This window comes from Takifugu rubripes, chromosome 19, assembly GCF_901000725.2.
Source record: "Takifugu rubripes chromosome 19, fTakRub1.2, whole genome shotgun sequence".
Taxonomy (NCBI): Eukaryota; Metazoa; Chordata; class Actinopteri; order Tetraodontiformes; family Tetraodontidae; genus Takifugu; species Takifugu rubripes.
Window position 1 is genome coordinate 13,767,493 of NC_042303.1, and position 26,007 is coordinate 13,793,499.

The window sequence follows — 26,007 nt, forward strand, 5'->3', positions numbered from 1 at the left end:
AGTACCTCAGTCAAGATGGCCGCGTCCTTGACAGGCATGTTATGATTGTAGTTGAGCATCAAACATGTTGCAAAGTCACACATTTTCCGCCTGTGCAGCTAGACAGAGACGTGGATATGGAGAGACGAGAGTTTGTCGCTTCTCTGGTGGTAAGACTGCATGTTTATAGCATCCGTCCGTCGTAGCGTCCGTAGATTAACTTAATGTGAACGTTAAGACCTGAACTTGGCCAGGAGACTAATGTTCAAGAGGTTTTAAATCTCAATGTTTTTTTGTTCAATTGAACCACATTAACTTGGTCGCTAGGTTTTATAAACAGATATGCTTTATTGACGTGTCATCCGTTAAACAAGACAGGACCTCAACATATGCAGCATGACGGGACTTTAAATAGAAGTAATCAGTCCGTCTATTTTTAAAGGAACTAAAGTTTTCCATTAGTTACTTTGGATCAAAACAACTTTTGATCAGCTGCCCTGGAACAGACCAGATTCAGTTGTGATTGAGCTTTCTCATTACCAAACCAAAAAAATCCTACTAATGGAAATACATATTTCAGGTGAAATGACAGGTCAATTTGTTAGTGTGTTGGATAGCTCCACTGTAGCGGTCTTAATTTAATATTTATGTATTTATATTTCTAATTCTGAAACTTTCCTGACACTACCCTTGAAATCTAGATGTCTATTTTTTTGTCCGCTGTCCTGTACAAAGTCAACACATTTTAACTGACTTATTTTATGACAGGACAGGATTCCAAAGTGTTTATTTTTTTTCGTGGAGTAATTATCATGTTTCTTTGTAAAATGCCTTAAGCAAATGATTAAAATAAGAGCATTACATTTAGTCCATAAAGGTCATATGAGCTCATGCTTTCTTGGTCTTGATGGTGATGTGTGTGTTTGCGTTTGCAGGCTGGGGGATGTGCAGGGATGTGTGTGGATCTGACCCTCTTCCCTCTGGACACCATTAAGACAAGACTGCAGAGCCAGCAGGGCTTCTACAAAGCAGGGGGCTTCAGGGGGATCTACGCTGGGGTCCCATCTGCTGCCGTTGGCTCCTTCCCCAACGGTGAGACGAATTCTGTGGCTGCTGGATGTAATGAAGGAGGGTCACTGGTGCTGAACAGTGACCGTTCAAATGAGGGAGAGAGGGAACAACCGAGTCTCTGCTTTGTCTTGAATCATTTAAAGTCTCTCTTTGTTCTCCCTTTGTTTTGTAGTGCTAGTCCTCCATTCATAAAGTGAGACTGATCATCAAAGCGCATGAATAACAGAGATCTTAATGTAAATGGTCTTCACATATGTGAGCGGAGCTAGCACCTTATATTTACACATATATTTCGTATTACACTTATATTTCATCAGTGCAGTGGGTTCTTTATTTGTGATAAATAATTTTTTTCTGATTAATACTGGAGAAAGATAACCCCCCCATAACCCATTACCAAAGCACTGAACTGCATTGTAACGAGCCACGTTTAAGCTTTTCACCTTTACACACATGCACACGCACACACACGCGCGCGCACCTGAGTGTGTCCCCCTGTCAGTGGTAGTAAGGGATATTAATTGCACCACGCTGGTTGACTAATGGGCCTTAAACGGCTGTGGTTCTGCTTGGTTTCAGCCGCCGCTTTCTTCGTCACCTACGACTGCACAAAGTCCCTGCTCGGTGCCGGTGGCCCGCTGGCAGCACCGCACGTGGCACCTGTCGCTCACATGCTCGCCGCCTCCCTGGGTGAAATAGTAAGTCATTCTGCCCCGAGTCCTTCCAGACTTTTGTTCGATTTGGGCCCCTCTACTCTGCTGCTTGCTTGCTTGCTTGCTTGCTTGCTTGCTTCCTTCCTTCCTTCCTTCCTTCCTTCCTTCATTCATTCATTCATTCATTCATTCATTCATTCCTCCCCCTGTCTCGCCGCTCTGTTTTCTTTGTGTGTGCTTCAGTGTTTACTTCTTTCTGATTTCACTGATCACTATGCAGAGTTGGCATCGGGGGGAGGGCGTGTAGTTTTGGCTGGAGGCTCAGAACTCCAGCTGGGGGCTTCCTCGGGACCCTCATTACTGCCTGTTGATTTGCCCAGCTCAGGCCCCCAGACTCTTCCAATCGAGTCTGTGGGATTCAGACCTGTGACCAGCGGCAGCACAGTCTCCTCAATCCATCCCATCCGAATCACAGTCGAGTACAGATTCTGAGCCACATGGGGGCCACAGGCATTCACATAAAGCAGGATGCCCCCTGCTTATACCACCGTGGGTTTCTGCAAAATACTGGGTTTTCAGTATTCATGGATTTTGGATGGATGTAATTTAAGTTCTGCATGTTTATGAAGTGGATTATTCCACACGGGAGGCTCTTGCGCGCTCAAGTGCGCTCAGGTCCATAGGCACCTCCGGGTCTCAAGGACAGCGTTGAAAGAAGGACAAATTTGATAAAAGTTTAGGTTTTTTGACAGAATATTGGGAAGAGTACGTTTGTTCCGTCTGATACTGCAGCAAGGGTGCAAATTCTCTTCGTTCATGTGTCTTTTTCCCACTTCCTGCTTGCGGGTTTTAGGGTCAGGATGAGTGCGAAAGGTGAAGCAGGGGTTGCGGTTACCTTTAACCCCTTCCCTGCTGTTTGGGATTTGAGCACATCAAAAGCGCAAATCCTTGGGATTGGAGCTGAGCCGAGCAGAGGCAGCTGCGTCGTGGCAACTGGATACGTCTTTGTTCTAAGAGTGTAATCTGAGGGTTTAGGCATGAAAGGCCTACCCCTGTGCCGCCTTACGCTGGGCCTAAACACCTTCAGCCTGATGCAATTGCAGCCACGCAGGAATCTCTGACGCTACTGTTGATGAGTAACAACAAAAGGCTATTGCACACTTTGACGTAAGATGTGGTTAATGTTCATACATTTTATATGTTTTTGTCTCATTTTGAATTGAAAGCTTGATTTTAGAAACACTGTAGGGTGTTAACTGCACTTCATTTCTAACCACCAGTTCCACTGCTGCTGTCACTGGCTGAGGTGAAATGCATTGTGGGACACTTGGCGGTCTCAAGCGCACACAGGTCCCATGTGTGCGTACTTCATAAACTGGGTGGTGCAAGTTTGTATGCGGCCACTTGGAGCGTACTTTGCACACTTACAATTGGAACAGCACTCGGGTGGCAGATGATGACAAACGACCCTGGTTTCTGCTGGTCCTGCTCAGGCCGTCCACACACAGGAACGTCAGACGAAGAAGTATCTCATTTTTCTCCCCCTCTGACTTGTAAATCCTCCTCCATCAGCTCATCCTGCCCCAGCAGCCTGTTTAGTTGCCCCTCTTCAGCACCCATATCGGAGGCTTTATGCTTTGCTAATCCTGTCCGCGGGCCTCCCTCCATTGACGCCCTGCCCGACTGCTGATTTACTGGTGTAAATGTCTGTCGTGATCACGCCACAGGAGTCTGCTGCAGCTCCGAATTGATTCTGTGTAAAGAATTACAAAGTAATTGAAAGACGGAATCTCTGTGACATCAGTGGGACGTCCATCAACACGGTAAATCACACGGTGGCAACAACAGCTCCAACAACAATTCGAAGTTTTACTACAGATTTAAATTTAGGGGGCGCAAATTAGATTAGATCAACGACCAGAAGTGGAAAACACGTTTATTTTATTCGGCAAAAATCTTTCAAAGGCCACTTTTCCCGCTAACTGGGTTCACGCTTGGCTAAACCTGTAAACAGAAGAAAGAGGAGATCTGTAATAAGTTGAGGGAGCAGTAGAGTGGGCCGAGACACTGAGAGAAATCCTGACGTCTGGGCCGACGTTTGTGCGAGTGTGTCGCTGAGATGCTCCCATAAAGAATGTGTAAGCTGATGGCGTCTGTCAGGCTCTAGCAGGCTGTTATCCAGCCATTAGATCAGATTTATCTTCATTCCCATTCGTTCGACGTCTGCCCTGAAAGCTCATTTGTCAAGGCCAGGCGGCTCTAGCATCTATAAAGCTACCCCAACACACACACACACACACACACACACGCCTGCCTCGCCTCTCCTCTCCTCTCCTCTCCTCCACACATCTGCAGGAGGATGTACTGGAAAATACAGTGTGACGTGACAAAGATAGGACAGCGAGGGGGAGGAGTTTTTTTGGGGGGGGTACGCATTGGCAGCCACTTAAGTTGGCACGGAGAAATAATTCATGCATCGCCTTCGAGCGGCACTACGCTGTGATTTATTGGCCGTTGTATCAAATTTGGAGGCACACAGTGTCCTCAACTTTCCGTTACGACCTTATTCTTCCCTCTCTTCTCTCCCCTCCCTTCCTCCGCCCCCCCCCCAGGCCCCGCGGAGAAAGGTTTGATTGTGAAACGCATCAGAAGCAAAGAAAAGAAGGAGCGCACAGTCTTATCTCTGATGTGTTTGATGAGGAACGTGATAAATGGGGTTAGTCTTCTGTGCCTGTTCTCCCTGTGTGTCTGAGGGTTTTCTCCAGTGTCTCTTGGTGTGTGTGTGTGTGTGAGAGAGACCTGTCCAGGGTGAACCCTCCAGCACCAGAACCATTTTTGCTCTCTTGTCTGGTGTAAAAATGGTAAATGTGTCTCTGCTTGAACCAGCAGGGACAAGATAACAACATTAAATGGTTGTTTTGGAGGTGTTCGCCACCAAAGGTCTATTTCGCCCGTGTGCTTTCCTAAAATAATTCAAAATAATTGACTTGTACCTGTTGTACCTTCACGGCTCTTTATCGACTGGCCGCGGTGTCCTGGCGGGGAAGCGGATAAGCGTATGCAACGGCTCAATCCGCAGATTGATTCCCTCACTGTGCCGATAATGTGCTGCAAGTCCCTGCTAATTTCCCCGGACCTCGGCGAGGCTCGCCCATGATGGAGCGCCGGCTGCTCACCTTGTTGTTTGGCGACAGGCGCTCTGTCATTTGGATTAAAAACAACACGCCGAGGGAAACTGCGAGGCTCCAATCACAGGCCGACAGCCTCCTAATTAAGGCTGGTTGACAAATCCAACAGCTTGTAAATAAAGATGAATGGTAGCACAAGTTTAAAAGACTGCCAGTGGGTTTATAATAAGTTTACAACATAGGAAAAAAGCACGCTCGGAGGATGAAGGGCAAACAAAGTAGGCGCAGAACCCGACATCTGTCACCTTGACAGCCTTCCACAATAAGCAGGGGGCAGCGAGCCCGACTTCTTTTGTGCGTTTGCTTCCTGCTCTGGCTGCATCCCCACACAGGACATGAATATTATCCACACTGTCAAAGCCCCAGTCAAATTTTATTATCCCCTGATTCATCACCGCTCGTTCCGTCTTATTTATTTATTTCTCCCGCTGGCCGTGGAGGATCCGCAGACCTGCTCCGCACTCGATATCTTCCCCGCCACCCCGAGGCGCGTAAATTACTCCCAAATAAACAATGTCCCTAATTTATTTGGTATAATCTGTGGCCCATTCCGCCATCCCCTCTGCACTGACAGGAGAGGAAAGGCCTCCTCAACTCTGGGCCCTGCATCCAATTACTCTAGTAATTGCTTGTCATAGCCACTTTCTTTCCATTTAGCTGCCGTATTCTGGCCCATTGGAGAGTCGGTGTGGTGAAAGAATGATGTACAATGGATTATAAATGGTAAGTTGACCAAAGGGAGGGCAAATGGGATCTCCGAGATGGATGTGTTCACTGTATTATTATCGTGTTTATTAATAAGTGACCACTTGGTGGTGCTGTTGCTCCGTGGTTCGGAAGGACTCACGCTGTGAATGCCAACGGAAGCTTCTCCGGGGTTCTTCAGAACTCATCCAGGTCTTTTATTGATGCCGGTCTGCTCAGCATGACCTTAGCAGTGGCGGGAGTCAAATGGGAAAGGTAGGAAAAGGGACCAATCGGCATTCATTGGAAGAGTCACGCTCTTACGTGACCCTCTGTTTTATTTCTGTCACTTGACACTTGACTTTCTGTCCAGTTTTTGTCCGTAAGGCACCCCTGGACTTGTGGCAGCCTTCTCCTCTGACACGTTGCGTGCACCAGTACACTGGCATCTGCCTGACCATTATGAATCCCAGCAGGGGTAACGGGGAGGGGGGCAGATTCTTATCGTTCCGTAAGAGCGCCTCCCAATATTTCTCCATCCGATCCAAGATAAATGGAAACTGGTGGTGTCGCGTGGACAGCTGTGCACGCCTTCCCGCCCGCCTTTCGGGAGCTGGAAGTTAGAAAGCATAAATATTCATGTCCATCCTCCCGAGCTGTTGGCAGGCCAGATTTTTGTTGACATATGGCGGCTGGGCCGGTCCTTGCAGCAGGAGGCGTGGTCACCAAGGTGTGTGTGGGAGAAGTGCGCAGACCCGGTCTGCCTGTTGACCTTTTGACCTGTCAATTGGCCTAATTGGATGCTAACAATACTGCCCTTGTGTCAATCTTCAATCTGTAGGTGGCGTGTCTGATCCGGGTGCCCACCGAGGTGGTCAAACAAAGGACCCAGGCCTCGCCCTCATCCACCAGCTACCAGATGCTGGTCACCACCCTCCGAGAGGAGGTACAGGCAGCCGGCGTCTTACTACAGGCTGTTTTCTTGTCTATATGATGATGTAAAATCCTATTTAAGAGCATCTTACATGAGTGTCTGCTTTCCCAGGGGGTCCGAGGCCTGTACAGAGGCTACGCGAGCACAGCTCTCAGAGAGGTGGGAGAAACTTTGCACTTATTCTGAAAAACTTTTTTCCTCTACTTAAGGATGCGTGCCGGCATCCACGTGTAGCCGCTGTGCTCAAGTCAATGAAAACTATTGAGGGTACATTCATTTCACTCATTTTAACCGCTCTAATTTTAATTCTGCCCCTATTTGGCGGCTAATTTATTGCATCAGGGTTATATTGTGCATCTCTAATCCTTCGGAGTGTAACTGGATCTGCCTGTAAATTCCTTTTGATAAGGCTGGAAAAACCTCCGCTCTTTCTTCTCGTTTTGATTTCTCTGGGGCTTTTTTTCCAGGTTGGACCTATTGATTTACAGTTTCCCCCCCACCTGACTTTCATCTCATTCATTTACCTGTGCGCCTCGCTCTATAAGTACATCTGACTCACTCTTGCAATTAGCCGCGCGCTAAATGCTAAACTAAGCCAGAACACAGGGGCTCTCCCTCGATGTCCGCCCAACTTTTGATCTTCCCCGTAATGGAAAACTTTAGATGTAGATGTTGTGGACGCTCCTGTTTCAATACACAGAGAAAATAAAGGCGACGCAGAGGCGGGGAGGCACCCGAAGGTGACACTTGTAGTTGATCCTTCATGGTTTTTTTTGGTGGGAGGGGTGAGGTTGAGGGTGTAATCTAGTCTCCTCTGCTTTGGTAGCCTGTACTTATTTTCTGCCTCACTAAACTGATGTTATTCACGCAAATTCCATCTGGACAGCCCGGGGAAAAAAAAAAGGACAACAAGACACTGTGATTTCTCCGAGGGGCTCTGAATAAATGAATACATTTAGGGGCTGGGCGCGCCACTCGCGTGCATACTAACGCCGGAGGATGAAAAGCGGCGGTGGCGGCAGGGATTTAGGGTGTGGAAAAAGCAAGCGATGCTCAGCGGTGATTGGCTTTGACATGTGTCTGGAAGGTAATTCTTTTTTTTCCTTCTCACCTCGCCCTCCCTCGCAATCTACATACAGTATCTCGTTCCTTTGACCAAGCACCCCCGTCAAGATAAATTTGTTTATGCGCTGCGCCTCCATTCCTCCCCGCCCCCACCCTGGTAATTTGGGTCCTCTCTCTCTCTCTCTCTCTCTCTCTCTCTCTCTCTCTCTCTCTCTCTCTCTCTCTCTCTCTCTCTCTCTGCTGTGTACTTATGAGGGTTCAGAAGGATGTGTGAGTGTTGTGACAGCCGGGATGTTTGCAGAACTCCAGACAATTCTGGAGGTATGTGAAACATAAACTCTGATACAAGGCAGCGGCTGGAACAGTGTTCTCCTGCACTAATGTCATAAAAACATACGATTCCTGAGGTGGTTACGCTCCCCAACTGATGGTTTTGAATACACACAGGAATTAAGTTGTCAAAATTAATACATATATAAGCCCATTTAGCAGGTGGACTATTGATTACTGCAGCACAGCGGCGGAGTCGTTGGCCTTCAGGACAAAGGTTTGAGGTTGGTGTCCCAGTTTGGGGACTTTCTGTGGAGTTCCAGGTTGAACATTATCCATGATTTCCATGTTTGGAATGAGTTTTTTTTTGTTTAACTGGGTTTGTTTTGTATCGCCTCCCTCTCAATGCGATCTTGTTTGATCAGCTTGTGGAGCACCCAGATGGTAGAGGAGCCTCATCATTGTTTGTCCCAGTCACACGAATGTGTCCAACTTTGTCCTTTCTATGGGGATTTATTTTTGTGAACTGTGGGAAATTGTAACTGTACGTCCGGCAGTTGGAGCGCTCCACTGATATAAAGGTCGTTAGTTCCTTATTGGGCCCCTGTAGTTACATTATTTTGGGTTAATTGACAGGGTCGTCACTGCTGACGCTGTATGGAAGTGAGTGCAAATACAGTCAAATTTAACGTATCTGCTACAGCCTATACAAAAATAAAGTTATCTGCTAATTTTATTTATCATTTTCACTATGATTGGCCATGTTACAATGGACGCACCAACACCACTTTAGATCCTGAAAACAATCACACTAAAAAGGCGTTTTTGAACTTTTCTCAGAAAGGAAAAGGTTTACTTTAAGAGACCTTTTTTCCCCCCTTCCTTTTTAACACCACATTAATCTTTCCCATGCCGGCTGTCAAGTGTTGAGTCGGCACCTTTTGGGTTCCAGCTGAGCATAAAATCAATGAAAATTATTGATCCTGCGGGAACAAAATTGCGCCGTGAAAAATGACTCGATTCAGGGGTTTCTTAATTATCATCAGTGCTACTGGTCCTGTCCGGGTTCGCTCCTGTAGTACCTCTGCTCGCCACTAGATGGCAGACGGAGATCAGCGCCTCGTTAGTCTCTTCAGTCTCTGCAGTTTTATCCAGTTTTATCATATTTACAAGCACTTACCAAGGAGTTTTTGTAATGGTTTTGATATAAATGCTGTAACTTTAGCTTGTGCCAGATGAACTCTAATGTGTCGGCATTAGTTTGAAAGCCCCTCCTGATCCTCTGAGTCAGCCTCCCAGCTCGGGGCCTGGCGTCCTGGGGCAGGATCGGGTTGAAGCGCTGATGAAACATGTCCACACCTCTGCTTTCTGTTCATTCCATCCATTTTCAGTCCCCCTTGACCCCCCCCTCCTTTTAGCTTTGTTTTGGACTTTTGGGTTGATGAGAACTTGTCAGTTTCAACGAATCCAAACATTCTTTGAGGGGCAGAGGGGTGAATTTAAAGCGTGATACAGGATCCTCGGAAAGAGGAAAGGCCACGTTGCCGCGTGGATAAACGTTCTGCGGGCCGGCGAGGGAGATGCTGAGGGGAGGGGAACCGCTCTCGTATCCTGTACGTGTGGTGACCCACGCCGAGGGAACGTAAGACATGTTGGACTTTCGGTTAAATGGCAACAACAGCCGGAAAATGACGTTCTGAATAATCGCAACTTATGATATCTTTGATCAGAATATTAGGCGTGTTTTAGCTGTTTTGCTTCCGTTTAGATGGGCAGTTTTGATTCTTAGTCCCGGTTGCAGTCCATGGTTCAGATTATTTGAGAACATGTGTGATCTATTTGGGCTCTGCTGGAGATTTTTGAGGAATGTGAGCTTCTGTTGCTGCCTCACATCCAGTGGCTACAGTAGGAAACCTGCTGACCTGTGCAGGTTTGACCCCTGACCTGACTCCACCTCTGTGTGATTTGTGTTTTCTCAAACATGTTTGGGACCTAAGTGGACCAAACCTCCAGGGTGGCATCGTGCAGTCCACTTTGTTTGGGACGGTGTTGGCCGAAGCACCTTCGGACTTGGTTTAAACGTTGCAGTTCCGTTGGTGGTCAGCGGCCGCTCAGTTTAGTCGGGACTGGAAGTCCTTTTAGATGGAGCAGTGGGAAAATCCATTTGCTTCCTGGCAGCTACTGTAGGTTCTCCTACACTTTTGACAACAGGTATTTGGGTCTTAGAGTGTGTGTTGTCACCACTTCCCTAAATTAGCCTTCAGTCCTAATTCATTTGATCATCTTGTTCCTGTCCGTTTCCTTGGTGACGGAGCTTCAGTCTGTCCAGTCAACTGTCACTCAGTCGTTGGCAGGTCAGCCGGACCCTCCAAGACTGATTATGCTCTTTGCTACGGACAATTTCTCTCTGTCCCTGGTTGATCTTTATCATTTTACCACACACGTCAGTCAAAGATTAATGGTTTACTCCCCCCCCATTCTGGAGGATGTGTGCTGCACCTGAGATTTACATTAGTTTACTTCTGTTAGTATAACTGGAGCCTTTTGTAGCTCATGATTAAAACATTGTGGACTCACCTTATACATCAGGTTTTTGGCTAGTTTGGGACTGAGGTGACTTTTGCACTAAAACCATAAAAACTTCAGCAAGATTCCGAAAAATCGGCCCTTGGTTTCATTAACGACTTCTCCAGGAGGATGTGCTGCACACCGTCGGCCAGACCCCCACTTGGTCGGGCGGCGGCGCGGGGCTTTCTTGCGATTCCCCACCGACGATGATGGATTGGAAATCTGTGGCACTGAGCGCCGCGGATCACAGACTCGAGTTAAATAGGCTTATCCCCACTGAGCCGCTCAGCCTCCACCATCCATCTACCCTGGAATTTGGAACACAGAGGTCCTGCGTCATTCCTGAAGGTTTGTGCGGAGACCCCGAGGCAGCCGGGCCGGCCGCTGCTCGAGGATGGAGAGTACCTCATCCACAGAGCACTGCTGAGCACTCGTAGGCTAGGCTAGCTAGGCTAGCTAGCACCCAGGTATTGTTTAGCAAACTTGCCCTAAATCCTTTTAGTTTACCACGAGGCTCGCGTGATTTGAAACCCGACACCTCTGGACAATTATCCTTAACAACATCCTCCAACTCTTTCTGCTCCCTTAAATGTCACAGACCAAAGATGCCCCCCCCCCCAATGGCAGTGACCTCCCTTAGGTGGGCCCTGTGACCTGCCACTCTACAAAAATAGCTCAAAAATGGTTTAAGGAGCGTTCAAGGTCTCAACCTCGCCGGCCTCCTAATTTTAGTGCCAGTGTAAACCGTGAAAGGCTTTCACGGTGGCCAGTGGACGAACCCCCCCGAACCTGGTGACCTTCAGGTGTCACGCTAGCGAGCCGCGTAGCCCAGCGCTTGTGGTGATGCACCTGGACCCCCCCTCCACTTTACCATGTGCCAGCAGCACAGACCCACAACTATTTGAATCAGTCCCTCTGTCTCCTCTCTGGGGCGACCATGATGATGTCAGCAGGGCATCAGCTGACCCCGGGGGGGGCCTCCTGTGCCACGGCCCACCCCGGTTGACTGGTGCACACATCCAGTGACCCCAGTGAGAGCCCCCGGCGAGCCCTCCGCTGGGCTCTGCTTGTCATCGTGGAGAAAAAGAAAAGTGTCTTTTGATAAGGAACCCTCTCGGCTGGATCAGGTGTCGCTCCGCACAGGTGGGAGGACGGGAAAGATCACCGGCACAATATAAATATTGAGAGTTTCTGGGAAACTTTTCCGCTCACGTCCACGGAATTGACTTTTGAATGGTTGCCAGTTCCCCCCCACCTTCCCAAATCTCCCCTCCACCTCCGAGGCCTGATGTGTGGGGAACATTCAGGTCCTGCGCCGCCTTTTGTTGGACGTGCACACACTTGTCAACACTCCCTCAGAGCAGATTTCACGCCGCGTGCGCGTTGACACGCAGCGGAGCAGCGGAGCAGCGGAGGGAACTCCAGAGTTCCTCCATTACGGAAGCAGCGAAAAGATGGAGGACGGATCTCAGTCCTGCTCCACAACAGCGAAGAGCTGGTGCACTTGCTGAAGAATTCCAGCAGACTGCCATCTGTGTGTGTGTGTGTGTGCGTGTGTGTGTGTGTGTGTGTGTGCGTGCGTGTGTGTGTGTGCGTGTGTGGGAGGGGGGGGCTGAGACAGGGTATGTTTTCTGTTACAGGGAGAGCAGAACCTTACTTCCACTCACCGCTGCTCTAAGACTGCCAAGAGAGAAGTAATCCAACTCTCCTCTCTCTCTCTCTCTCTCTCGCTCCGACAGTCTCACCCCCTCCTCCCTCCTCCTCCTCCCTCCTCCCTCCCTCCTTCCTCCCCTGCATCCTCCCTCCATCTCTCCCTGAGGCTTCTCTTATGAACTGAGCGGCCAAACACGGGCCCAGAGTGCCAGATCGGGCTCGGCTTATCGATTAATTTTATTTATGTGTTTGTTTATTTATTTAAAGGGTCCCGAACTCCCCCGTCCCTGAGGGGTACTTAGGTGCTACACGCACACACACACACACACACACACACACACACACACACGCTCTCTCCTCTGGACTGAAACGGCTCCTCCAGCCGACCTTTCTGTTTCTTTCTTGGCTCCATATTTACGTTGGGGTTCTTGTTTGGGGAGCAGAGGAGCAGGTTTGGCTTCTTCCTGCCGCACGACTTGGCACAGCAACACCCCGCCCGCCCGCCCATGATGAACGGCTCCATCCACTCAGCATATGAAATATGCACCGTCGTGCTTTTGTGAAATGTAACAGGAAAAAACCGTGGGTGCGCTGGGGTGTGTGCACGGGGGGACAGCTCTGGCAAGTGAATTCGGCTTGCAGCTCTGTTGCATTAGCAGGTAATAAATGTGGACTTAAACTCTGGCTCTGCTGCGCCTGGCCGGTGCACGTGTGTGTGTGTGTGTGTGTTTATCTCTTCTGGGCTTTGCTTGGCCCTCGCCGTTCCTAACTTTTGAATAAGGCTGCCGTTGATGGCTTCACCATTCACCGACCATCTGCTTTCTCTTAAAAGCTGCTCTCTTCCACCTCGCTGTGTTTCTACCGTTAAAAATTCATTATAAATTATTTTGGACAGACGACAATGTTCGAATGTTCTTTGCTGCTACAAAAAACCATCAGAAATGCGACGGAAATGCATTTCGGAGTCGGAGCGCGTCAAAACAGGTCACTTCAGCCCACGGCTCAAGTTTGAGAGTTACTCTGAGGGTACTAGTCAGTGCTGTAGAATTAGCTCGAGTTAGTTTAGTTTAGTTTGGGCACGCTAGCACAAAAGGCTGCCCTAAAGTCAGTAAAAGACGGTGCAATGATGCAGCCTTGTGCCAGAAAATATACTTGAACGAGAGACGGTTCCTTTGAAACGGTACACTTGGTAATTATCAAGTCTTGTGGTTGAAATAATCCTTCGCGACGGCGGTTTCTGCACTCTTTTGGCTCGTGAAACTTTATCGCTTTGGCTAATTTGCTTCACATCTGGTGTCAAGATCAGCAGAATTATTCCCAAATAATCATCCCTTGTCCACGATCATATCATATCCTGCTTCATTTGCTTGCACAAAAGCCACACAGAACAATACCTGCAAGTCAAGGCCCGTTTTTTTTATCTTTTTGCAGATAAAAACAGCTTTAAATCATCTTCAAGCTAGTGGTAATAAGTGATGTTGCGCAATGCGTTGGAACGATGGACATTGATCCTGCCATATCACCGCTCATCTCTGAAGTATTTAATTAAAGCTGCAGCGAACGACAGCAGATTCGATCCAGCCTGTAATAAAAAACGAACCAAACTCGTAAGGACACAGAAAACTCTGAGTTCTTCGGTTCTTGGACCGTACGGAGGGGAACTGTCTGTCAAAGGAATCTGTGTTTCTTACTCTGTAAAAATGTTTTATACATTATAGAAGCACTAAAAGGCCTCGTGCTAATGCTAGCAACGTCCTTTGAGGTGACTCAGCGTATTGTGTGTGATATTTCTCGCACTTTTTTGTCTTTGTTTGTAGCTTTGTCTTAGTAAGACAATGAACAGAATAAATGCCGTTTGTAAGATCTACAAATTTTCCCAGGAAGTTGAACGCCAGTGGAAAAAGCCAGTGATGGGAACATCGTAGTGAGCGAATGGAGCTAACGTGTTTGGGTATTGATGTACCGGGTCGGGGGACAAGGACAAGCAGCGGTTGTGGCATTGATGGACGTCTGGCTCTGTGATCAATATACCGAATCCTTTTTCATTCTTGTGTATTGGGAGGACAGTAGTGGCTAGCTCGATATTTAGCCTGACTCTATATTAGCAAGTAAACGGACTGAGGGACGAGCGTGCAAACACAACTCTCTCAGGGGGGGAAAAGAAAGAATAATCTCATTTGGTGGCATCGCTGTCCATAGATTTGCTGCTTGTCTCCTCATCTTAATATCCCCCCCCCCCCCCTTTTAAACCCTCATTGGTATGCGGAGGCTGCTGGATGACCTATTAAAAGTCATTTGTCAAGTTGCAGCCAATGGCCGGGCTACCAGGAGTTTTTTCTGCCCTTCACTGAGCGCCTAACTGTGACAGCCCAAAGCCGCTCCGAATGCTAATGACGCTAACGCTAATGCAGTCGGCGTTGGCAAGGACACACACACACACACACACACACACACACACACACACACACACACAGTGGCTGAAGTGCTGTCAGCATCAGGATGACACAGCAGAAACCTCCATATTCCCATACACACGCTCACGCCCACAGGCACATTTATGAAAACCGGATGGCAGGTCTGGGTGGGAGTTGGAGCCGTCGTGTGTTCACCAGCGATGGAATCTCGTCCCTGCAGGCCAGCTGCATGACACAGATGTTTGAGGGCTTTGGGAGCAGATGCTGCTCTGCTCCGTGAGCGTTTTCACTCCGAGCAGCAGCGGAGAAATATGGAGGTACTTTTTTTTTTTTTTAATAAACAAAGGGGGGATTCACGTCTCGAGACGGGCCCGATCCCAGTGAAGCGTCAGGCTGGACTGGGTGGGAGATGGGGATCAGGGTTGATTCTGCAGGTTCCTCCCACTGGGCCAGTACGATAAATCATCAGCTGATTTACCAATCGATCAATTTTACAAACTGTTTAGTCAACAAGTGGATTTCAGACATCCTGTCTCACACACACACACATTCTTGTACTGCCATCTTTGTAAGGACTCCCCTGACTCAAAGCTGAACCTTCAAATCCAGTCCGAAGCCTCAAACAAACCTTTGATGTTATGAAGACTACAGAAAATGTCCTCACAATACCACATGAACAAGAACACACACACACACTGATGTAAAACCCAGTCATAAATCACTGGTGGATCAGTTTTTCCAGATTCTCTGCAGAACAGATCTCCCTCTCTCCCTGTCTTCTCTCTCCCTCCTCCTCTCTCCCTCCTCCTCTCTCCCTGTCTTCTCTCTCCCTCCTCCTCTCTCCCTGTCTTCTCTCTCCCTCCTCCTCTCTCCCTCCTCCTCTCTCCCTCCTCCTCTCTCCCTGTCTTCTCTCTCCCTCCTCCTCTCTCCCTCCTCCTCTCTCCCTCCTCCTCTCTCCCTGTCTTCTCTCTCCCTCCTCCTCTCTCCCTCCTCCTCTCTCCCTCCTTCTCTCTCCCTCCTCCTCTCTCCCTCCTCCTCTCTCCCTCCTTCTCTCTTTCTCTCTGCTCATTTTCCCGTCCACCAACGATCTTTCAGATGAAAGTAAATCATCTCTCCCAGATGAATATCATGAATTCCCTTTTACAGCCGTGAAACAATCATGTTGAAACCGTCTATATAACAGTTACACACTCCTAACGGAGGGGCATCGCCCCCCCCCCCCGACTCACTGCCCTGAATTGGTGCTTGGAGTGATCAATGGGCCCGGCCCAGATTATCCTGGACTACCATCAGATCTTCATCAGATCTTCATCAGGTCAGTTGCTGAGTTGCAGTTGTAGCTCATCTCTGCTGTGAGATTAGCGTTAGCCGCCTTAGACGGCAGCGTGTAGCGTTAGCTGATGCTATGGGGCCACAGCTGGAAACATCTTGATGCAGCTGCGTTTATTTCTTGGTCTTCGTAATCGTTGCCTGATCGTGCGCCATCTGGTGTTGAGAGAAATGGGAGGAGCTTCAGATCGCTGCGTTCAGTTGGATTTTCCTGCGTCGCCATGACGAGACGTTTAAAGTCCCTCTGCTAGCCTGCTTACAGGAGCCGGGTTCATGCATAAACATCACCTCTGAGCCTCAGTTTGGGCTTGGATGCAGTTTTGTTCACGTGGCCTCATGAGAGACTCTGGCGGCGCCACAGATGGATGGACGTACCGTCCTCTTGTTTCTTTGATCAAAGGCTGATGACTCGACCCCGTGTCACTTTATTTATTTCCCTCTCGGGTTGTGTTTTTGTTCCCCCACTTCCTTCCTGTCCTGTTCTGCTGTTCCAGCAGCGTAAGATGTTGCAGATGCAGATGTGAGTGTTTCTGAACGTGTCGCATTTCAAATTCTTCCCCATTGTGTGTGTGTGTGTGTGTGTGTTTACGTGCTCCGCGAGGACATTTTGTTTGCTCCTCACTACTACTGAGGTTGGTTTAAGGGTTGAGACTTGGTTTAAAGGTTAGATTTTGATTCAAGTCTGGGACGGGGGGTGCAGTTTGGGAGAGTCCTCACAGAGATACATGTACAAATGTGTGTGTGTGATTTGTCATCTTTACATCAGTAAGTGACATTAAATAAAGTACTTAATTTAAATGTTTAAGTTAACCACATCCGTCCATCCATCCGTGTAAGCTAAAGCTAGCGCGGAGATCTTCTGTAGGATAAAGAGCTCTCTCTCTGCTTGGTTTTTCAGATCCCATTCTCACTGGTCCAGTTTCCACTTTGGGAGTACCTGAAGGTACGTGTTGGATCGTTCCATAAATGTTTGTAGAAGGACTTAATTTTCTCTTTGTGTTTATGATCTCTCCCTTTTAGCCCCGCTCACCCCCACCCCCCATCTGCAGTGATCGCTCCCAGTAATAAATCTGTGGAACATTTATGACGCTGCGCTCACGTTGTGACACATTAACAGCGGGCTCAACCTCTGAGTTTCCCTGCTTCACCGTGAAAGGTGAAAATGGGTCCTAGTTTAATGGGTTGTCATGGTGACCATCATAATCACCCTCCGATTTATGGCTAGCATGGACAGTCCAGTATATCTAGCACTCGCTGAGCTGTGCGTTCTCTCTGACGCCGTCTCTCTTTTTGAAATCAGCGTCCGGAAACACGCTCGAGTGTTTTCCCGCTTCAAAAAAAGCAGCATTTCGTTGGACTGACATCACGTCTCAAGGGCACGAGAGGCGGACAGTCGGACATTCCCAACCGTGTCAGGAGCTAATGGCTTCACTAATGTGAACAATACAGTGCACAGCTGTGTGCGCCTGTACATTTGGAGATAGATTTTGTGGTCCTCCACAAGTGTCTCTTTGTCCCTCAGATAAAGGCCCTCTCTCTCCGGACCATCTGGATCTGTCTGTTGGCGGAGAACTGGAATCTGGACTTTTCCTCTCTGTCTCTTTACCAGTGGATCCCCCCCCCCCCCACCCCCCCGCAGATGCACCTCTCTATTAGCAACATGCTGCAAAGAGCCAACAGAAATTCATAAATGAGCTTAAATCATCAAGTGTCTCATCGTCACGGCTACTGTACCGTCAGGTGACGGAGAGGAGCTCATGTGACCTTCAGGGGCTTTTGTAAATATGTTTTTGTGGGAGGAGTCTGAGGCAGTGCGTGTGTGGCGCGATTGTCCATCTGTTCTGTATTTTTTTGTTTTTTTCCCAGTTCACACTGAGCCGGCTCAGCTGTCGGCATGAAAATATGAAAAGGTTTGAATGCTGAAGGTCGGATTTAGATTTTTGGACTCAATAAAGTGGAGGCTGGACACGAACTGCTAACACGCTAACGCTTTAGCAGTAGGTAGCTGATCTCTCCGACGCCGCGGTCGGGGCTCCACCACCAGGGAGAACGCGTTGCGCAGCGCTAGCCTCGAGGAGAGATCGCACATCTGGAACGTGCGCACCAGGCTGTCGTCTGCTGTCCTTCCGCTGTCCTCCAAGCCAAATATTTTGGACAACAGTGACAGACGCCAGATCAGATTCTCAGCTATGATTTCTTCGTTTTTCTTTGTATAACAGATGCGGACCTTCCCGCCCTTTGCCCTGCCTCCTCTGAAATAGCTAAATCGAACCCAGAACCTTTGTAACTTTGTGTAAAGTCCGAGTTCTCAGCATCCCAGTGGGATCACAGACCAGATCCGGGTCTGGATGGAAGGATTTGAGCCCAACGATAAACCGCTGAGCTGGATGGACTTTTCTCATGAACTTTTGGATTTTTAATATTTAATAAGGCCTTCTGCAGATGCCCCCCCCCCCCCCCCACACACACACACACACACACACACCTCCACCCCCTCCTTCCTTTGACAAGTCATCCAGGTGCAAATCCTGACCCTGACACATGGGGACAAAGGTCAAAAAGCAGGTTTTCCCAGGTCAACCCCTTCTTGTTTATTCATGAAACCCGGAGGAAGGGATGGAGCGACTCCCCCAGCACCAGGACGCATCCTGGGCCTCCGCTTGTGTCCTCACGAGCACTTGCACACGACGAGAAGGACATAATGCGCAACAATTTCGAGCCGTGCCGGCATGGGGGGGGGGGGCAGACAAAGAAAATATTAGTAATGGCTCCGCGCTGCTGCTCAAATCCTGAGCAGTAATCAAGCCTGAAGCAGCACAGCTGTCTCAGCGCGTTTCAGGGGAGGGAAAGAAGGACGTGGCCGAGTCCCCCTGCTCGCCGCTCGGCTGGAAACGGCGCGGGGGAGGGGGGGTGGAGGGGGGGTGCTGGCCTGCAGTTTGAAAACAAAACCATCAGGTGGTTTCAGTCAGTAGCTCGTTGACTCCGGGGGGGGGGGGGGGGGGGTCTGCAGCGTTCCTTGGTCTTCACTTTAGCTCCGCCCACTGAACAGATAGTGTCATTTTCTCAGTTTTAAGTTAGTTGTATATTTGTGGGACACCTTAAAGTTTTGCATCAAACTTCCTTCAGACTGTTTAAACGCTGCACTAACACGCTGACAAATGTAGCGGCGCCTCGGTGATGCCGTGTCAACACTTCATCACGATGGCATCTGGTGAAAATGTGCAAACACGACAAAGTTGGACCGCTCCACTCTGTCCCTCTTCCTTCCCTCTTTTTCTCACCCCAGTTCTTGGGAAACTCGTAGCGTGACATCACTGGAGAAGAAGGCAACACCAAAATAGCCGGAAAGCCCACTGGACCAGGGTCCGCATGTGTTTCCAGTGTCTGATCTCGGCTAACTGCAGTTTTGTCTCCCTCCCCCCCCCCCCCCCCCCAAGACGCTGTGGTCGTGGAAGCAGGGTCACACGCTCGACTCTTGGCAGGCTGCAGTGTGTGGAGCGTTTGCAGGTGCAGAGGATTATTTGTTGCTTTGGGAAAAAGGGAGTGGGTGGGTGGGTGGATGGATGGATGGATGGATGGATGGATGGATGGATGGATGGATAGGTGGGTGGGTGGATGGATGGATGAATGGATGAGTGGATGGTTGGATGGATGGGTGGGTGGATGGATGGATGGATGGATGGATGAATGGATGAGTGGGTGGATGGATGGGTGGATGGATGAATGGATGAGTGGGTGGATGGATGGATGACGGCTCTGATCTGTCCTGACGACCGCTGGACGCGAGGGGCCGTTTCCTGGGCCCCTGCAGCTGCACGACTTCTTGAGCACTGGGGCCTAAAGTGGTCTAATAGAAAGGAAAGGGAGCGCAGAGGAAAGCTAATTTTAGAGACGCAAAGCCGAAAGATGCGAGATACTTAGTCGAACATGTTAGCATCAGTCGAATAGGGGTTATGCCGAGAGTAAGGATACGGTTCAGATGGATAGCGGGTAAAGAGAACGTTCCCAAACTACATGAAAGCCACTCAGCACGGTCAGTAAGCTTGCAGTGCTGGAATCAGCTAGTGTGCCTGAGCCACAGAAAAGGCACCAGTGGGGGGGAGGGGGGGTCCACTATGAGAGGGAGGCCAGTGGAGACCACACATAGAGTTCTTGATGGGAGTCACAGGTGTGGGTTAAATATTTAAGAGCATCTGTGTTTGTTATCGTGCCGAGGATTATAATGCACCGTACCAGTCCTGGCCCGTGTGCCTCAGTTTGGCAACCCTTGCTGTAAAGACAAGAGAAACCATTTAATAACAGCAAGTTCTAGTTTACAGGACATGGAACACATGAGGTCTACCTCCAGTTTTGTATCTGAGGAGGAAAAACTGACCCATCATATGTGTTTTCACTCAGGTTTAATGCTTTTTTCCTCTTTTTTTTGTTTTACAAAGATAACACATAAGCAGTTAAACAGACAGTCCTGGTTTAGCTCTCAGCCCATAACTCCTGTGAGGCTGCAGCGGCAGACAGGACAGGACAGGAAGGCCGAGCGCTGCCGCTGCCGCTGCTGCGGGTTAACGCACAATCTAACCCTAACCCTAACCCTAACCCTAACCCTAAGGAAATGGAGAGAGAAACAGCACCTCGAGGAGCTCAGCCTCAGTCCTGCAGCTGGACAGAGAATTAAGTAACGAGCTGTTCAGACAGACGGAGACACGGACGTGTTGTAGTGAGTTAGAATCTGCCGATTCTCAGGTTTCAGCCACTTGGCCCTTGGAAGCGCGGCGAGAGAGTTCGCACAGGCGTCTCCCATCAGCCTGCAGGGCCCGTTTGAACGAGGCGAGGTCACGTTGCTGTCTGGGTTTTGCTTTAAACCACATGAGCGAAGCATTAAGAGGCTGCAGAACCTTCTCACAGTGAGCTACATTTACACATGGAGCCACAGTCGGCTGACATGTTCGGGTCTCACCAAGATCGTTCTGGAGAATTCCAACACGTCTGTTCGTGTGTGTGTGTGTGAGAGTGTGTGTGTGTGTGTGTGTGTGTGTGTGTGTGTGTGTGTTCTCATTTTCCTGATGTTAACAGAGCTGGCAGAGAGGAACTTTTATGTTCACGCTTTGCTAATTGTGTGTGTGTATCTGTTGTAGGTGCAGTCGCTGCGTTTGTTACCACTCCTCTTGATGTGGCAAAGACCAGGATCATGCTTGCAAAGGTACACATTCACACACACACACACACACACACACACACACACACACTCGAGCACGTCTCCTGACAGCCGCCTGTAAACACTCCTGTCAGGTGATGGCTCGCAGGCAGGGAGCTGAACGGGCCTGCAGCTCGTGCAGATTTCACCACCAGTCAAGCCCGTGGAACAGAACGGGCCGAAGTAGCTCCAGGACATCGTGCACGCACATGCACACACACATGCACACGCTCATGCACGCAGCCCTCTGATCATGACTGTGGACACTGTCGGGAAGACGTGTTTGTGCTCATGGTTAGCGTTAGAACAAGGAGTCGTCACCTTCCCAGAAAAAGTTCCATCTCAAGGCTGCTTGTCACCCCCCCCCCCCCCCCCCCCCCCCACATTAACGCTACTAATCTGCGCAACCTCTCAGTCTGCCCCCCCCCCCCCCCCCCCCCCCCCACGTCCTCTTTCACTTCACACCGATCGTCTGGCTTCCCTCACTCTCTGATTTGTGCGCTAGTGTAAAGGGTAGCGAGTTCAGCCCCCTGCAAACGTGCACAGGCATACGTGCCGTCCTGAGAGAAGACGCAGCGTTCCATTCCTCCCTCCTCCTCCGTACTGACTAATGAGATACTGAAATCAACACGTGAGGAGCCGCGAGCAGCCCCAAGGAGCTGTGGGCTCCAGGTGGAGTAAGCTAAAATAAACCTGTAGACATTAGCAGCTGCTAGCACAGAACTCCTCCTATCCTGTTCCCCCTGTGGAATAAAGTCAAATTCTCTAGTTATTTTCCTTAAGATGTTCAAATTTGACATATTTTTAATCAGAAATATCCCTTTAAATCAGTATGCCACAAGAATATTCAGCATCCTAAGCTAACTTGTTTAGCACAGCTTCCATGCTACAAGGCCGCGCCTCCCCGCCTGTAAAGGTGTGATTTACAGTTATAAAAACTCCCACAGTCCCTGAAGCAGCAGGGAGTTCGTGCTGCTGCCGTTTGAAGAGGAAATGTGGGTAACGGATCACGTCAGGTTCCTCTCACCTGAGGAGCAGCTGTGGAGAGGAGGAGCTCTGTGGGGGAGGGGGCACCTCCCCCCACTGGGACCTGCACAGGTGTGCTGCTAAACGCTCCTGCCCCGTCAGCAGCGGTGTGGAAGCGAAAGTTTAAAGGTGGACGAGGACGAGGACAACCTGCTGAGCGTGCGTTTGGGTGCACAGACGGCTGGAGAGCATCGGGAGAGGGAGACTAAACAGAGGGTCTGCTGGAGGAACAGGAAGTGGAGCAGACCGTCTGTCAGTCATCACTGCTCTAATTCCTGCCTCTCTCCCCCATCCTCTCTCTCTCTCTCTCCCCCATCTCTCTCTCTCCCCCCTCTGCCCATCTCTCTCTCTCTCTCTCTCTCCCCCCCTCTCTCTCTCTCCCCCTCTCCCCCATCTCTCTCTCTCTCCCCATCTCTCTCCTCCCCATCTCTCCCCTCTCTCTCCTCCCCATCTCTCTCTACCCCTCTGCCCCCCATCTCTCTCCTCTCCCATCTCTCTCTCCCCCTCTGCCCCCATCTCTCTCTCTCTCCCCATCTCTCTCTCTCTCTCTCCCCCATCTCTCTCTCCCCCTCTGTCCCCCATCTCTCTCTCTCTCCCCATCTCTCTCCCCCCTCTGTCCCCATCTCTCTCTCTCCCCCTCTTCCTCTCCCGTCTCTCTCTCTCTCCCCTCTGTCTCCCCCGTCTCCCTCTCTCCCCCTGTCTCTCTCTACCCCCCCCCCCTCTCTCTCCCTCTCCCCCCCCTCTCTCTCCCCCTCTCTCTCCCCCCCTTCTCTCTCCCCCCTCTCTCTCCCCCATCTCTCTCTCTCCCCCCTCTCTCTCCCCCCGTCTCTCTCTCTCTCTCCCCCTCTCTCTCTCTCTCCCCCCTCTGTCCCCCCCCCACCCTCCTAGGCTGGGACAACCACTGCCGGCGGCAACATCCCGCTGGTCCTGTACGACGTGTGGAAGAGCCGAGGCCTCACCGGGTGAGTCTCAAGTTCAAGGTCGGGGGTCTGGGTGAAGGTCATTCCATCGGCCTGGGCGGGGCCAGATTGTGAAAGCAGACTGAACCCCCCCCCCCCCCCCCCGGCCCCGCTTCTGTTTTACATGATTTGATTTACATCCACCTCCCACATGTAATCAGGTTGGATTAGAGCGCTCCTCCTCTGGGGGAGGGGGAGGGGGGGGTTTACAGCAATGGCTGAAAAATGAGATGCACGCAAACGTTTCCAGCGCGGGGCTATTGATTAAAGCACCACGGGGGCCCAATAGAAGGGTTTATTGGAGTGTTTTGATGTGTTTATAATGTAGTGGGTCTAATGGGGCCGCCGAGCGCTGCCAGCTCTGGAACAAACCCGGACTGACTGATGGTTGGCTTGTGTACCGATCGTTTACTCGGGACGCAGCTCGGCCCGATGCTCTGAGCAGATTTAGTTTGGGACGCGACCAAACGCTCACGGAGAAATCGTGGGTTTCGATACGCGGATGATTCCACATAAAAAGCTGAGCTCAAGAGCAGATTTCAGCCTCGACAACGATCAGAGCTGCACGGTTCCGGTGAAGGAGCAGGTGGATTCAGAGAAATTCCCCCGTCCTTGTCCGTCTCCCCACCTCCGTCTGGCCTCCAACTGTCCCGAGACCAGCCGCACCATCAGCTCCGCAGCGCCTCGAGCTCCCAGATGAGCTCAGCCTCCCCCGACGTTGATGTAACCAGAGGCGGCGAGGAGCGAGAAGAAAGACGGCGACTAAGTGAAAATGAAACATCCAGACTGGAGAGGGGGGGGGCTGCTGTTGCTCTGCGGGGCCAAAGGCCCGGTGGCTGCGCCGGTGCATGCCTGATACAAATTGCTGCGGCTTTAAAGCTGTAATTATGGTAATCGGCCCAATTGCAGTGTAGTGAAGCTCTAAAGTGCTTCCATGTGTGCGTCGTGCCCCAGAGACCAGGGTTAGCGTAGCGTTAGCGCTGCTCCCGCCGCAGTGAGCTGCACACAGCACCCAGGGATCATGTCGAAACAGTCCGCAAGAAGCAGCCCCCCCAGGCTGTGTCTGCTCGGTGCCTTATGTAAATCAGGCCGGATGAAGAGCTAACAGATGGTTCCTGAACGCATCTGAGCGGAGACTCCTGGAGCTGAAACGCTGTCGGGACCCGGAGCTAATCGTCCACGTGTCCCGCTGGTTTTGACGTCTCCTCCCTGAAAGTGACGGACTTGCAGCATCCAACGCGGCTTTTTTAACCAGATCTGGTCTCGGTGCTCACGGTAGCATCACCTGTCGAGGCCTCGGCTATATTTAGCCCGGGGCTAGGCCTCCAGGCCTCCCACGGGAGCCGAGAGCAGCGTTCCGAGCCCACAGGTGGGTCCGCTTCCAGACGGGAGACGACGCAGCGCTCCACAACTGCAGACACAACATTAGTGCCGCGTTATTAAAAACGAAATCCTTCCATCAGAGGAGGGAGCGCGGGCCGGGTCCGCTTCACGTGTCCCAGTCGCTCATCTGGGAACGCCGAGGACCGAATGACTCCGCCGACGTTCCCCACCGGCGGCGGACACGTGTCCGTGCGTACGGAGCGGAGACGTGAGATCAGATCACAAGTGGTCACAGGAGACGTGCGTTAATGCCGCGTGTGAAGTGATGGACTCGGAGCTGTCGGATCACCAAAGACACGCTAATACCCGGCATAAACACGGCACCCAAATAGAACTGACGCTCACTCCGCTACACCTCTGCCACCCCACACACACACACACACACACACACACACACACACACACACACACACACACACACACACACACACACACACACACACACACACACACACACACACACACGCGCACACTCCTCCATGACATCTGGTCGGAGATAGAAACCAGGAAAATATACGGATGGAAGCAGGGGAAGGCGGCTGAAGCGAGCGCGTAGCTGGGAGTGGATGACGCAGCGAGAAAAGGCGGCGGAGGAGAAATCCCCCAACGCCTGAGCCAGCGTCTGAGTCGCCCCTGGACGGACAGACGGAGAAGAGGACGGATGCACAGCAGGCAGCGCAGCGAGCGTGTCATCCAACCATCAGCCCAGAAAGGAGGGAGGGGGGGGGCGGGAGGTCCGGGGAGGCCCGGGGCCGCGGGGGTGAAGCTTAATCCCAAAAACAGCTGTGTGCAGCGGGGAGGGCGGGGGGAGACGGACGCTCTCTCATGGCTCATCGCATCCTCTGACCTCGGCGACGTCAGCAGCTTCCACTCGGAGAGTTCTGCCTCCAGCGGCTGAAGGGGCCTCGGGTTCGACCCCCGGGCCCCCGAACACGAGGCCTTAAATGGCTCACAGATGTGGTCGATCGGTAGTTGCACCATGGCGCCGGAGGAACAAAGGGACTGTGGGAAAATAAGCGCTGCGCGTTCACGGCGTTTAAAACAGACGACAGCGGCGCTCTTGAAGCTGATGGCGTCCTTCCGCTCTTCTCCAGGCTGTTTGCAGGCAGCATCCCGAGGGTGACCTTCATCAGTCTGGGCGGTTTCATCTTCCTCGGTGCCTACGAGAAGGCCCGCCGGACGTTGCTATAGCAGCACTTCAGACACCACCAGCACGTCGCCCGTGGCCGCCGCCGGCGCCCTGGGCCGATGAAGGGGAGGTGGCGACTACAGTTCCCAGAGTGCCGCAGTTCTGCTGAGGTCGAGTCCAAACCGTGTCTGGTGTCATCGGTACGTTACCACAGCGAGAAGCTGGGAGGGAGATTTGAGGAACCTGCTCGGGTTCTGGAGACTGATCTCTGCTGGGATCCACTGGGACGTCCAGCAGAACCGTCTCAGCGGCGTTTCCTTCCCACACTTTTTAACTCCGTTCGTTACTTGTTTTTAAACAGCTACAACTTGGTTCAGATCAGTCGTCTCTCATTGATCCTCAAAATGAAAGTTCTTTTTTTTGGCTTTGTTCTTTAAAATTCTGTCTTTTTTTTTTTTAAATCTGAGAATAAAAATATTTATTCAAGAACGTCCTGGCTCAGAGTCACTGT

General features: G+C 50.6%; 1 protein-coding gene across 3 annotated transcripts; it reads left to right on the top strand.

Annotated features, from left to right (window-relative positions):
• slc25a26 (solute carrier family 25 member 26) lies at positions 1 to 25,987 on the top strand. 3 transcript variants are annotated; one of them, XM_029826112.1, is made up of 10 exons: positions 1 to 149; positions 915 to 1,071; positions 1,630 to 1,748; positions 6,417 to 6,521; positions 6,621 to 6,668; positions 16,707 to 16,751; positions 19,246 to 19,315; positions 20,941 to 21,005; positions 22,914 to 22,987; positions 25,462 to 25,987. In XM_029826112.1, the coding sequence occupies exons 1-10, from the start codon at positions 42 to 44 to the stop codon at positions 25,556 to 25,558; spliced, it is 888 nt and encodes a 295-aa protein (XP_029681972.1). In that variant the 5' UTR covers positions 1 to 41; the 3' UTR covers positions 25,559 to 25,987. The 3 variants fall into 3 exon arrangements, with proteins under 3 accessions (XP_029681972.1, XP_029681973.1, XP_029681974.1); XM_029826113.1 differs by lacking the exon at positions 16,707 to 16,751; XM_029826114.1 differs by lacking the exons at positions 6,417 to 6,521; positions 6,621 to 6,668.
• Positions 25,988 to 26,007: the final 20 nt, after the last annotated feature.